Below are 14,655 nucleotides of genomic sequence, written 5' to 3'. Positions count from 1 at the left end.
GAAGGTCACCATGGGGAACGCGATAAAATCCATGCTTCTCACCTGCTCTGCTGTGATCAGCGAAGTGGGTAAAAAGAGACGTGTGTGTCGTGTGTGTGCGCACGTGTGTGTGCGCACGTGTGTGCATACGTGGGTGCCCGCCTGTGTGTGTGCATGTGTGCGGACGTCCCGCGGGGGGAAGGGGGAGGGGGGGGGGGCCTCGCTGAAGACAGGTTGTCTGGCAGGGTTAATCCGGGGAAAGGAGCCCCTCTGTCAGAGCAAACACAACGCAGCAGAACACAGGACACGTTTGGACAGTGCTGCTCCTCTCATCTTTCTGGAATGCTCAAACAGAATGGATGGATGGAGATTTTCCAAATTGTTCCGTTGTTCAAAGGTCAAACATAGTTTTTCCAGAGAAGAGTTTTAGCCAGCGGCTGTGAATGCCCGCAGGCCGAAGAGGATGAGATGATGGACAATTCTCCGACGCACACAGTGTCCTTTCATTAGCTCACCAGTGGGTGTCATGTCGTGGCACAGTCACCGCTGACTGACTTGACTCATTACGGACGGCATGCGTCAAATGTTTCCCCCATGGCACAAATGTTGCAAAACCTTCCCAATATCATATTGTGAATAATGGTATTATTATAATGGTCACTCATATAATGGAGCACTTATAATTTCCATAGTTGTAGCTATAATGTATGCAAAGAATGACTTCTGTAAGAGACCTGTCTGCACACAAACAGATCTCTTGACATTCCATTGTGATCAATATACCGGTACAGTTGAGGAATCACCAATCTATCAGTCACCTTGCATGGCTCTCCTTCCTGCCATGCTTTGAAAGCAGTTTAAACACATACATTATTGTATATAAATTACAAGCGGGTCCATCTCTGGTTACAAATGAACACTAACGAAGTGTGATGTGTGTCGGGTCCAAAATGAACACCTGCCACCAGTCAATGCTGAATTATTAACACAGTGCTTGGCCAGTAGCTTTTTCCACTCTGGCAAGTCAATTTTTGTATCCAGTGTGACCGAGTGTTAGTTACAGTAAGTGATTCAAAAGGAAACAATTTGAAACGGCCATTGCATATCCTGTGTTTGTTAGTCCAAATCTGTTTTTTTGTTGGTGTTCAAATAGCCTAGCATCGGCAGACAAATTGCAAACTGCAATTATTCTGGAACCGCTTTGTTCATTTTCGATTTCCAAGGGCCATCATCACCGGGCGCAGACCACATGCCACTGGACGCAATTGAATTGGTCTAAAACCAATCATACCATTGAAGCAAAAAAATATCTTTCTTCTTAAATGTCCCTGGCGTTCATCATCCCTCCTTCTTGTGTTCAGGGCATGGCCTTCTCCCTGGAGGAGCGCCAGCAGCTGGGGATCCATGGCCTGCTGCCTCCCTGCTTCATCAACCAGGACATCCAGCTGCTCCAGGTGCAACGCAACTACGACATGAAGAAGGACGACCTGGACAGGTGAGTGGAGGGATCATTTCGGCACACGTGGATGCATGTGGATGCACACACAAACGCGCTGAGCTAAGCTAAGCTAAGTTACACACACACACACACACACACACACACACACATACACACACACACACACACACACACACACACACACACACACACACACACACACACACACACTGAGCTACACACACACACACACTGAGCTACGCAGACACACACACACACACACACACACACACAAACTGACTTACGCAGTCACACACACACACATACGTACACTGAGCTACGCCACCACACAGACACACACTGAGCTACGCAGACACACACACATACACACCCACTGAGCTACACACACAAATTCACACTGAGCTATGCAGACACACAGTAATCCATGCTTTGTTTCTTCTCTATTGTAAGAGTTTTCTGTTTTTGATTAGCTATAGTTCTCTCCAATTTCAGCTCCGGGCGGGGTTTCTGAAGGTCTCATGATGCCTTCTCAGTGTTTATCTTGTCTTTCTCGGTCTTGAAAATACATGGGAAGTCAAACCAGCATATCATGAGTCTGCAGTTTGTATCAGCCCAATGTCAGTGTGTTGTTTCACTCGTCAATATCAGTTCCAAAGAGTCGCATCTGGAAGACTTCAACAGGAGGAGAGGCAGGGATTACAGACAAGATTTACATCCGTCCCCAAACACCTTACTGTTTACTGAACAAATCTCTGCTCTGCTTTTCTTCTCCTTGTCTTCTCCATCTCCTCCCTGCACTCCTCCTGCCTCCTGTAGCGCTATTAGATCCTCCAGAGAGACCACGTCAAAGTGTCAATTGAATCGCTTGCATTTCAATTATTTCACGGAGCGGTGTCCCTATGGTAATATAGAGTTATAATACAGAGATTATTTCACCCCAATGCATCCTTTAGTATTTCTTTGACCAATTTTCACCTATAAAAGATTTCTGTGAGAAATACGTATATGCTTGGGTTCACAGGGTTGATGTGTTCCTAGTGTTGTTGATTTGAATTATTAGCCCTAAAGCATTCCTTACCGAACATAATGTGACTTCAAGCAGCCCTTCATTTGTGACTCATCGCATCGAGACAGTTGAGTGAAGTGGACGTCATATCACAATGTTCCGTTCAGCCTCCCCCCTTTTCCGAACCCTATTACTTTTTCTCCATTTGACCGTGGCACAGCGAAAACACAGCCTGTTGGTACAATTCAAAAGCTATTACAAGCTCTATGTGGCCATTCCCATGCCCTATCCATGTCACTATGGCGATCCGTCTGCTTGATGCTGAGTGCCTTCCAGCTGCGGGCTTTGGTCCAGCAGGACTAAAGACGGATATTTGTCTGCTGTTTCTCAACCCAGGCCGTGTTTGCATGCAATCTGTTTTCCCCCAGCCCTTTTTTGGTATTTTGTTGTCACTTGGCCTAATGGCCAGATCTCAGGCTCACTGAATGTTATGCATCGCTCCTTTCCAAAATACCAACCGTCTTGGGAATTAAAGAAAAGGAAAACGAAGCAGCCCCAAGGCATTTCTCAAGCCCTTTTTTTAAGAAGATTTCAAACAAGCTCGCAATCCTTTCAAGTTGAAACGATAATTGACTGGAATGAAAGAGTGGGCTAAGTGTGTACAATGAACGTTTTGTCGACTGGAGGAAACGTTTATTTGCGAGGTTAGGCCAACAAAAACATTGCATCGGGGAATATGGTAATATGGGAAACCCCTGAATTCACAATCCCCTCTTGGAAAAATGGTTGCGTTCACACAAGTTAAGAATGAGTGTGGAAAAGCCGGTTCCCGTGGTGCGTTCCACTTAATTGATTGAGATTTCTTCTGGCAGCATCAGTGGAATACCTACAAAGGGCAGGCCAGAGTTGCTAAGGAAACATCGATCCCGTGTCCACGTTTAAATGCCATATGCTCCTGTCTCCTGGGCGGGACAAGCTCCTTCTACAGTTACTAAACCTAGGAAGCTGAAGGACTTCTCTAGGGGCTTGGACACACTTGCATACTCGCCAACAATAAGATCCACAATAGGTCAACCCCACCGCCAGTGTGAGGGAGTTGACATCGTAAAAGCTCATTGGCCCCGCTAACTTGAGGGCTGACAGCGAGTGTCATGAATTGTTTTCCCGCTCTACTGCAACACAATTAAGTTTCTCTTTCTTCCCTATGAGCTGGGCATGCCAGTACACAGTCCCCGTAGTGAGAAGAACAAGAACAGGACGAGAAGGACAAAAGCAAAGACAAGGAGAAGGAACATGGAGTTTCTTTAACGTAGAAATTGAAGGAGCAATATCCGAAACAAGTGAAGGAGACGGATATTACCTCTTTCTTATCGCTAAACCCATGTAACTGAACGTCCCACCCTCTATCCCAGCACTAAACCCCTTGTAACTGAACTTCACTCCCTCTGTCTCAGCACTAAACCCATTTAACTGAACATCCCTCCCTCTATCTCAGCAGTAAACCCATGTTAGGAGCACCCTGTTTGAGGTTTCATGATATGAGAACGCCTGGAACAAGATGAATGTTTGCGTACCTATGTATGTGTGTGTGGGGGCGGGGGGGGGGGGGGGGGGGGGTTGTCATCAAAGAACTGCTGTCAGTAGCATGTACAGCATGGCTGCTTCACACTGGCCAATAGCAGAAAGGCTTAGTATGTTTTTTCTTACCACAAGAGGCTTCTTGTTCTCAGGCCTTGAGTGAAAGTTCTGTGATAAAGATGCCCCCATTCTAGCATAGTTCTGCTGCCCATGTTGGGCCAGAGGCAGCAGCCCTACTATGTTACAGCAGAACTTCTGATCCAGCTGTCCTACTATTGCAGGGCAGAACCATTCACCCAGAAGTCCTACTATGTTACAGCCGAACTTCTGATCCAGCAATCCTACTATGACATGACAGGCCTCTTCAAGGTCACACGCGTTTGCATCTGTGTTTGATGAAACCCTCGGTCTCCAGATTTTGTACTGCAATGTTGGAGATTAACATGGCGGTGTGCTCCCCTTCCCTGTCATCATGTTCTGTTCTCCTAGATACGTGTTTCTGATGGGGCTCCAGGATCGCAACGAGAAACTCTTCTACAGGGTGCTCACGTCTGACATCGAGAAGTACATGCCCATCGTGTACACACCCACTGTGGGCCTGGCCTGCCAGCTCTACGGCCTGACATTCCGGAGACCTAGGTGAGGAACAACGCACGCACGCATGCACACACACACACACACACACACACACACACACACACACACACACACACACACACACACACACACACACACACACACACACACACACACACACGCATGCACGCACTTACTCACATGTGATTTGACCCTATTCCTCTGATCGTATGCACTTGACTAGAAGTGTTAGTTAACTGCAACGGAGGGAAGGCAGACCACCCTAGTCAACCGTCTGTCATCGGCATGCTCATGTTCCGCTGTCAGTGCACTTAAATACCTGCTGAATGACTGCCCGGAAGCCTGCAGAGTCCCAATGTAACTGTATTCACATACAAAAGGCAACTTATGGGTGGTGTAAAACAAATTGGATCAGGCAGCCGTTGATGAGCAGTTAAGAAATCAAGCACACCACACAAGTCTCTACAGTCTTAACTTATTCATATAAAACAGACAAGGCTGGATCACGACTGTGTATTTTGAATGCGTAACTTGGATACAGGTAAATAACCAGGCCACCATATCCATCCCCGGTCATGCAACCAAATGTTAGCGGACAACCCAGCTTTTTTCCTCCTCCCAACCTTCTCAGAGCCACGTGGAAAATATTCTTCTGAGTGTATTCCCTAACCGATGCTCCCGGGCGGAGGAATGGTTTTATTCTCCCCCCTCGGCTTGAAGAGCAGCACGCCAGCAGCCACTGCCAGGGTGCGTGGGCTGGAAGGTTAGGACTCTGGGTATCAGGCATCTCGGGGGCTCGGTGAACAGCACACCAGCGAGAAAACAACACAGGCCTCGCTGGCTCCAGCGGCCGGTTCGGAGCCAGAACGCAATACTCTTCTCATACGGGGGCCCTGTGGAAAGAGACGGAGGAGGAGTGAAAGTTGATTTGTTGGTTAGTGACAACCGTTCGCCCCTTTACTACCCTGTGTAGAAATCGTATACATATGGACTATTAGCAAGGGTAGTAGTTCATCAGTCTCAAGGGCTAGGTTAAGTGTCTCCACTCGTTTCAATGTTGATCTTTTCCCTGAAAAAATTGTCAAAGCTCTTTGAGCCTCATTAAAAATAGACAAGCTGATATTATTTTAGTATTTTATTATGTGTAGCCCTTTTCCTTTACATAAAATTTCAAACAGGCTGTACATTCCTACATCTGACAGCCTCCCCTAAGCCTCCTGATGGACAAGAGAACGCTTCCATGAACAGAGAGGGAAGCACTAACAAGGAGAAGGAATGCTGGCATGAGTGTGGGGGAGGCAGGCGAGAGGATAGGACTGTCAGAAGTGCAGACAACTTCATTCAATGGGAGACCGAGAATACCTCACACATATAAAGACAATATGCATGAAGATATGCTACAGAGACAAATTGGGATGCGGGGGTACAGTACATTAAGGCAAAGAGGATAGCCAGCCTATATATAACACTACAAAATCAATACCGTTAATGGGGACAAACAAGAGACAAACAAATATTTATATTTACTCTGAGTGTAAATCTTGCTGTGAACACAAGTTTAGTTTGAGTAATTTGAATAGAGTTTGTTTGCATGGTTGATGTGGAAACACTACCCATGTAAAAGGGACCTATTTCCTTCCGATTTTTATAACCACTACAAGAATTGATGAGGTTCCAACTCCTGAAGACCGGATAAGGCTGGGAAATCATTCAGGATGTGATAATAAAAAAAAAGAATGTTCAGATGCTCTGATTGTGATAACCTGTGTGTAGAGTTAGCAGATGTATGAACAAATCTGATCTGGCACAGGTTGAAAGCCCTTGGAGTGATGGGAGAGTTGGTCGTAACATGTGGTTCTTGAGCATTCATAATAAGAGGAGGGATTGCTCGTATCAAGACAGGGTTCATGTATCTTAGTTTCATCCATGAATCAATTTAAATTTAGGCATAATTACTAAGTGTGCTTCAAATGTTCATGTCATGTGCATTATTTAATAAGGTTGTCCATCTTTAATTTACTGGTAAAAATTCTGGCCATGTCCTCCTAATTGTTTTCCAGAAATGTTGCAATCTAATAATACACACTATAAATCATTAGGGCTGAGGGGGAATTGGTATATGTGGCTAGCTTGAGATGATGTCAGCCGTACACTAAAACCTTTCCTGCAGATACTTTGAATGGGTTCAAAACACTTATCTTCTGACAACTGAGCAATAACGTGGCTGCCATACTGTCATGGTATTGGGGAAAAAAAGAGAAAATTCAAATGTTCCTCCATTGATATTGTATGTTGGACCAGCTGTGTTTGAGTGCATGCATACATGCGTGCACGTATGCGCACACGCACGCATACACCAGAGAACAGAGGTCTTACTTCTCAGATCAGACCACTCTAATCGCTGGCTCGTGGGTATAAAGGACGCTTTGTGTGCGAGACACCCTCTTTCTGGTGAACCTGACTACTGCACGCTTTCATCTGTCCCTCGCAGACTAAACACTTCAATGCCAGGCTCCAAGGAAAAAGTTCAAGTGTCATTAAGCGTTAAAAGATGCTTGATTCACTGATCCCGATGGGCGCGAGGCAGGGTTACAAGGAAAATTGAATCTGTGAAAGAAATACATTCATATCGTCATGCGATTAGTGGACATGGGTATTGCTTTTAATTGGTTTAGGGGCTAATGGGTTTACACAGTCAAAAATACTTACCTAAGTCATTTTGACTTCATTGCACAAATTATGTTGTGTGTCAATGTCTGTTCTGAGCATAAATGGGGTCTCTGTTCCCTTGGAGGCATTGGTTAGTACACCATTGTGATGCAAGGTACTGAATAGGTTATAACTTATACATTGTGGCCGGTCACAGCTTCTGAGTGGTCGCATCTTGAATCAATTTGAGTGTCATTATTATAGCTGCAGGATAGATTGGTGGGGTAGGGGATTTGACCGGCTTCTGAAAGGTGCTGGGTTTGATTCTCAATGGCCCTAGTCTAATGCCCGCAGTCAGATCCTTTGGGAAGATGCCTAACCTCTAGTTGCTTGCCAACCAAGTTCCCAAGACAACCAGATACAAGTATAGGCTAGCTAGAGAAATCAGGGTAGCCTGGGACAGGCTATTTGAACACAGTTGCTTAGCGGCACAGATCCAAATTCAATTCAATTCAAAATCTAATTGTTTTTTTCATTCTTAATTTATAAATTATTTTATTTATTTCCATCGTGCCTTGTATCGCTTAACAGCAGCGCTACAGATCAGCTGCTGGTAATGGCTTCTATCAGGTAAAATCGCAAGAATGTGAAAATGTGCAAGTAAACCCCTGTGAATACTATGAAGAAAAAATTAAGTGTTTTGGGCTGAGAGTTCAAGGAAGGAGGGGGCGGTGTTATCCAGATGGCTACTGCCCAAAGCAACTTTGTGATACTATCTTTTAAGCTTGTATACTTTCTTGAGGAGGCTTTGAGCAATGTTGTATATGAAATGCACGACGGGACCTGAGTTCGGAGCAGAGTAGAAAGAATAGGAGAAACTTTTTTAAGGTAAATGGCATTAACTAACCTATTCACGATCATATAAGACACACTTTAAAAAAAGAAAAACATGATTTTGCCCAACAGCCATGCAGACGATTTTGCCTTCTATTGAGGGCCAGAGGAGATTCAGGTCATTGTAAACATCTATTGATAGCCATGCGGATCATCTAACCTTCTGTTGGTGAGATGCAGGCCATTATTAATATCTAACGAAAGGTAGATCACTACCAAAGTGCATGGGCACTTTGATAGTGGCGTGTGGAGTCAAGTGTGGCCTTGCTGATAATAAGCTTAACAATAGGGTTGTTAACGCAGAGTAATCAGGCTCAAGCCTACATGGAGACAAGTGTCTGAGATAAGCGCTTCATTATGATTACAGAGGACCTGTTTTGAGCACCACGCAGCTCCTCACTCCGTATCGATAAAACTGAAAAGGGCAATGAATTTAAACAGCTGGATTATACTTAACAATCCGAAATAAACATTCTAAGACACATTTCCAGATTCAAAAGTAATTTGCTGTGTATATGAAACCAAATCTGATTGATCTCATAATCAGTAAAAAGAATTGAAAACATTTTTTTTATTCAATGTACTACTATGAAGTGTGCAGCTGTTAGCAGTGACATTTTTACATGAAATTTGTTATGTGGAAGTATTTGGTATGAGTGACTAGTCCATTTTGTCATGCCAGGCTTTGGAAACATGTTGAATGAAGTATTGTTTCCCAACCATGAAAATTGGTGGAAAAACTCACCCCAGTCACTTGCAATTTCTGGCTTTGTGTTTAATTTGTGCTTCAACGGTTTAATGTTGTCCCTGCCGATGTTGTTTAAAATACAACATCTAAGTGGCTCTTTACAAATGTGCCTGTTGCTCTCCATTCCATCTGAGGTCTTGCTTCCATGACACCTTTACAGAGAACAGTGGTGGTAGTGGTAGAGGGAAGGTTAGAAGCCATGGTTGTTATGAGAAGTTTGACCTATGTAGTGAGGATAATGCGAGCTGAAAGACAGACAGTCACACAATCCAACTGTCCGTAGATTTACTGGACTGGCTAGGCTTTTTCCGGTAAAACTTTTTATTCTATTACCAATACTTAGCACCGGCCTCGTGACAGAAAGTAAATTCCTCCACAGGTCTGCAAAAACTCTTCTGTGACTAGCCTCCACTGTCATGGAGATGATTTCACAGTCTGCTCAGGAGCGGTTAATGTTTTATGTTTGGGTCTATGGTTGTATGATTGTGCGTCGCTTAGCCTGTCTGTGTGAACTGAAGATAGTCAAGATCTGAACTCATTGCTCTTATTGATATACTGCGAAGTGACGCAATTCAGATTCCAAACCTCTGCGGGGCCCTCCTCACTACTGATAACACTGAGGCCACCAGATACAACCACTATAATCGGCCCTTAGATAAACACCTTCGGAGATATGACAATATTTCTGTAATCATTAACTAATAAGATATATTTGATATCCATGCTTAGCACTTGGCATATTCTTACCTCCTTCCAGGTAGCATTGATTTCCATCCAATGGCTTGCACAAAGGAGGTTGAAAACCAAATTTCTTGGTTTTGACATTCAATCCTGACTGGAATTGTATTGACTCAAGAGCAACCAATTCAATTTGTGGACCTTTCTGAAACACTACAAACAATTTAGACATTTATCAAATGCTACGGTCAGACTCAATACCCCACACTCGCCACAATTCACACACACTATGCAGAGAGAGCAGCACTGTTTACGTGAGACCTTCCCAGCAACACTAACCCTGACGTTGATTTACAATGCTCTTTTATTGGGACAGTGTCAACAATGCAGTTGTTTATTTGATCAAAACCTATTTAATGCATTTCTCGTCAGTCAACCCATAGTTGGTTTCATGGCTGGCAGTGCTGTTGGAAATGGGTTTCAGCGGGCCTGGAGGCGGGCCATCTCCCTGCACCCTGCTCGACCTGTCCATGTAAGTTCCTGTGCAGGTTTTATGACAGGGTTTAAAGTTTTCTCAATGTAAACACGCCAATGACTCGTACTTGATGGTGGAAAACCACAACAGCCAAAACGTTATTTCAAATGGACTATAAATTGAACAGGTTAACATGACCTCACCTCCCAAGGTCCCTATAAACTATGGGAACACAAAGTGAACTGAGTAAGTCCCTGGATCAGACCTGTGTTATAATTAGAACCTCCTCGATGTTTTACATCACACAAACTGCTTTTACATTTGTTCTTAAGAGTTCAAGTTAATTCTAAACTGCTCCATGGCAAATCTCCGGTATTTCTTAAGGATAAGAAACACCGGGGACGGGAATAGAAGTTCTTAAAAAATGTATTATATTAAGCTTAGTCGGATCTCTTTTTCAGTTAGCCAAGGATGCTATAGAGGTCAAAGGTCAGGTTTTATGAAGTTGTTAAGTACACTGTTTAATAGACACCGAGAACGATTGAGTCCACAGGCATCAATTCTGTGGACTTGGGGTTGAATATGACCACCCATGGTGATATATTTGTCAGTGCACATTCTTCTGGGTGAAATAAATTGTATGGAGAGAAACGTTGAAACTAATCAGCCTCTCTATTCCACAATTTATTATTTGGGTCGCATGTAGTAGCTGTGACTTAAAATTGACACCAGTGATGGGTATTTTGCAATGTTAATTGGCTCCCTATTGCTATAGGTTGAAATGGATTATGTAAAAAAATGCATACTATTTGTTTTCCTAATATTCTGGTTTCTGTTTACAGTCAGTGACATACCCCAACTGATTATCCTAGATTGATTATATTGATGTGATACTATATCAATGAGTTTAAAGTCCTTCTACTCAATCTTAGATTCCATTGCTTTGACTGAAAGGTATAGCCTAGCTATACCTAATGCCATAGCGCTCAATTTGTTAATCAGTAAGCCGGAGTATGAAATTCATAAAATAATTCTTGAATGGAAAATGAGGCATGATGAGTCATTATCGATGAGTGCAAATGTTTTGCCAAATGTTCAAAAGGAAAAATTCAATTTTACCCTTCTGTTTTAAATCAGACCTAGCAGCATCTTCCATACAATCTTCCCAGACAACCGCAAATCATTGAATCCGCTTTCATAACGTGAGCTACTGAGACTATTGAGCCCCAAACCATTGTTTCTGTAAAATTATTATTTGATATTAATTTGATGGAAAACAGCTTTCCATTGTCTTTCTGATATGAGTGACTATTTTATTTTTTTATTTAATGCTAATAGCATTTTTTTCCTATTCCTGCCCTTTACCGGCCCATCACCACCAAAATTAAACAACCTTCACCAATAAACCTTTCTGCAGTCAGTCCTGGCACAACGGCTGGCACGCAAGCCCCAAAGTCCCTGAATAAACCCCTCTTCTAGGAATGTGACATTAAATGTGACTCAGCAGCCCACACAAAAACCTAATTTTGCCTAACTGTGTGTGTGTGTGTGTGTGTGTGTGTGTGTGTGTGTGTGTGTGTGTGTGTGTGTGTGTGTGTCTGTCTGTCTGTCTGTCTGTCTGTCTGTCTGTCTGTCTGTCTGTCTGTCTGTCTGTCTGTCTGTCTGTCTGTCTGTCTGTCTGTCTGTCTGTCTGTCTGTCTGTCTGTCTGTCTGTCTGTCTGTCTGTCTGTCTGTCTGTCTGTCTGTCTGTCTGTCTGTCTGTCTGTCTGTCTGTCTGTCTGTCTGTCTGTCTGTCTGTCTGTCTGTCTGTCTGTCTGTCTGTCTGTCTGTCTGTCTGTCTGTCTGTCTGTCTGTCTGTCTGTCTGTCTGTCTGTCTGTCTGTCTGTGTGTGTGTGTGTGTGTGTGTGTGTGTGTGTGTGTGTGTGTGTGTGTGTGTGTGTGTGTGTGTGTGTGTGTGTGTGTGTGTGTGTGTGTGTGTGGGGGGGGGGGGGGGGGCTGATTCTCATCTAGTTCCCCAGGTTCAGCCGGGCTTAATTTCTTCAACAGGAATCTCTCAGGCAATGGGGATTTTTCCTTGTTTTAAGTAAGGTTTGCCCAGAAAGCATGTGGGCATCCACATGCAGTCCTGGTTGCCTGTATTTCCTTTCTCAATTCTCTATTGTCTTCCTCTGAATTGAAGCAGAGGAGGAACCCCAATGCATTGCATTCTCAAAGTGCCTTGGTTCGTATCCTTGAAAGGACCCATATTTTACCCCAAGCTGTGTGATAAGCTGCTACAGCCAGTGTCCACCCTGATTATATGATAGATCAGCCTACCAGTGAACTGATACAACTTGAAGGCTGATCTATCCATCATACGTCTGTTCGCTCCCATTTGCAATGCAATGGGATTGTTAGGGGTCCAAGCCAACAGGTTGGATCCCTATTGTTTTTGTAAGGATTATTATTATTATACTACCTCCCCGTGAAAGTGGAACCACAGCCCAAACCGTAAATGGTGCACACGCGCCAATTGCATGACTAGAACCAGGTACGGCACCGCTACTCAGATAACCAAATTCAGACACGCCGGCCACTAGGTGGCGCTATACCAAGGAAAGATGCGTTTGGGGCTATAGGCAAGGCAAGGCAAGGCAAGGCAACTTTATTTATATAGCACTTTTCATACACAAGGCAGACTCAAAGTGCTTCACATATAAACATTGTCATACAATAAAATAAAATAATAGATAAGTAAAAGAAAACATATGCAAAGAAATGAGTAAAATAGAAAGTGCAATGTATTTAAGAGAAAATTAAATTGAAAGTTAAAAAGGCTTTTTAGTAAGTAAAATTGAAAGTGCAATTTTTAAGATCAGATCAACAGTCTCTCTGGAACCCAAGTCGGGACTACAACCCGACCTAAAGGAACTTGGTCCTTTCTCTGGAACTCCAATCCAGATTCTAGGACTCTAACCCAGACAGAACTTGGAAACGTCTCCCACGGAGCTCAGTCTCAGAATTCCACCCACACACAAACTCAGGACTCTAACCCTTATACAAATACAAACTCAGGACTCTAACCCTTACACAAACAAACTCAGGACTCTAACCCTTACACAAATACAAACTCAGGACTCTTACCCTTATACAAATACAAATTCAGGACTCTAACCCTTATACAAACAAACTCAGGACTCTAACCCTTATACAAACTCAGGACTCTAACCCTTATACACCTCTTCTCAAAAGAGTTAAACACAATTCTTCGTATATTCAGTGATTATTGGTCTCAAACCCTTATCCTTTCTCTCTGGTATCAGATCATGTATTTTTCTGGTAAAAATAGAAAATAAAGGGAAAGTTAAAAAGGAAAGTGCAATGTATTTAAGAAAGTGAGAAAATTAAATTGAAAGTTATTTAAGATCAGATCAACAGACTCTCTGGAACCCAAGTCGGGACCACAACCCGACCTTAAGGACAATCTATTACAATATTCTAGGACTCTAGCCAAGAACCAAAGGCAAACAACAAACAACCTCAGCAAATGTCATGTATTTTTCTGGTAAAAATAGAAAATAAAGGGAAAGTTAAAAAGGCATTTTAGTAAAATAAAGGTAAAGTATTTAAGATTTAGCAGAAAGCTAAAGCAAACATAAAAGTCTTCAATCTTGTTTTGAAGGTGCTCAGAGTTGGGGCAAGTCTTAAATCCTCAGGGAGTTTATTCCAGCTATTTGTTGCATAGTAACTAAATCCTGCTTTCCCATGTTTCGTGTTAATTAACAGATTGGTCTCAGAAGATCTTAGTGTTCTAGAAGGCTTATGTAGTGGAAGCATATCAGTTAAATATTTTGGGCCTAAACCATGTAGGGATTTATAGGTTAGCAACATGATTTTGAAATCAATTCTCTGACCTACAGGAAGCCAATGTAACGATTTAAGAATTGGTGTAATATGTTCACATTTTTTGGTCTTTGTTAAAACTCTAGCAGCAGCATTCTGAACAAGCTGAAGCTTCCTTAGAGTTTGTTTTGGGAGACCTGTAAGGAGACCATTGCAGTAATCAAGCTTACTAGTGATAAAGGCATGTACAAGTTTTTGTAAGTCTTCGATGGACATGAGCCCTCTAAGTCTTGCTACATTTTTAAGGTGATAATATGCAGATTTTGTAACTGATTTGATGTGACTTTCGAAATGTAAATCAGAATCCATGATAACCCCTAGGTTTCTGGCTTTGATTGAGGTTTTCAGGGACAGAGAGTGAAGGTGTTGGGTTACTTTAAGCCTTTCCGTTTTAGCACCAAATACAATTATCTCTGTTTTATCCTCATTTAGCTGAAGGAAATTTCGGCACATCCAGTCTTTCACTTGCTCAATGCACTGGCACAGCAGATCTATGGGCCGATAGTCATTTGGTGATAGCGATACATAGATTTGCGTGTCATCAGCATAGCAATGATGGTCAATATTGTTATTATGCATGATTTGCCCTAGTGGGAGCATGTAGATGTTGAATAAAGAGGGTCCTAAGATCGAACCTTGTGGGACTCCACACATCACGTTGGTTGATTCTGATACAAAGTCGCCGATGGAAACAAAGTAGTTCCTATTTT

General features: G+C 43.0%; 1 protein-coding gene across 1 annotated transcript in view; it reads left to right on the top strand.

Annotated features, from left to right (window-relative positions):
* me1 (malic enzyme 1, NADP(+)-dependent, cytosolic) overlaps window positions 1-14,655 on the top strand; it is a 64,941-nt gene that overhangs the window by 19,897 nt on the left and 30,389 nt on the right. The window contains exons 2-3 of the mRNA XM_030370244.1: window positions 1,341-1,474; window positions 4,512-4,661. Coding sequence (XP_030226104.1) covers window positions 1,341-1,474; window positions 4,512-4,661 — 284 coding nt within the window. The remainder of the gene's footprint in view (window positions 1-1,340; window positions 1,475-4,511; window positions 4,662-14,655) is intronic.

This window comes from Gadus morhua, chromosome 11, assembly GCF_902167405.1.
Source record: "Gadus morhua chromosome 11, gadMor3.0, whole genome shotgun sequence".
NCBI lineage: Eukaryota > Metazoa > Chordata > Actinopteri > Gadiformes > Gadidae > Gadus > Gadus morhua.
The sequence above is the reverse complement of the archived record's forward strand: the minus strand, read 5'-3'. Positions and strand labels throughout refer to the sequence as shown.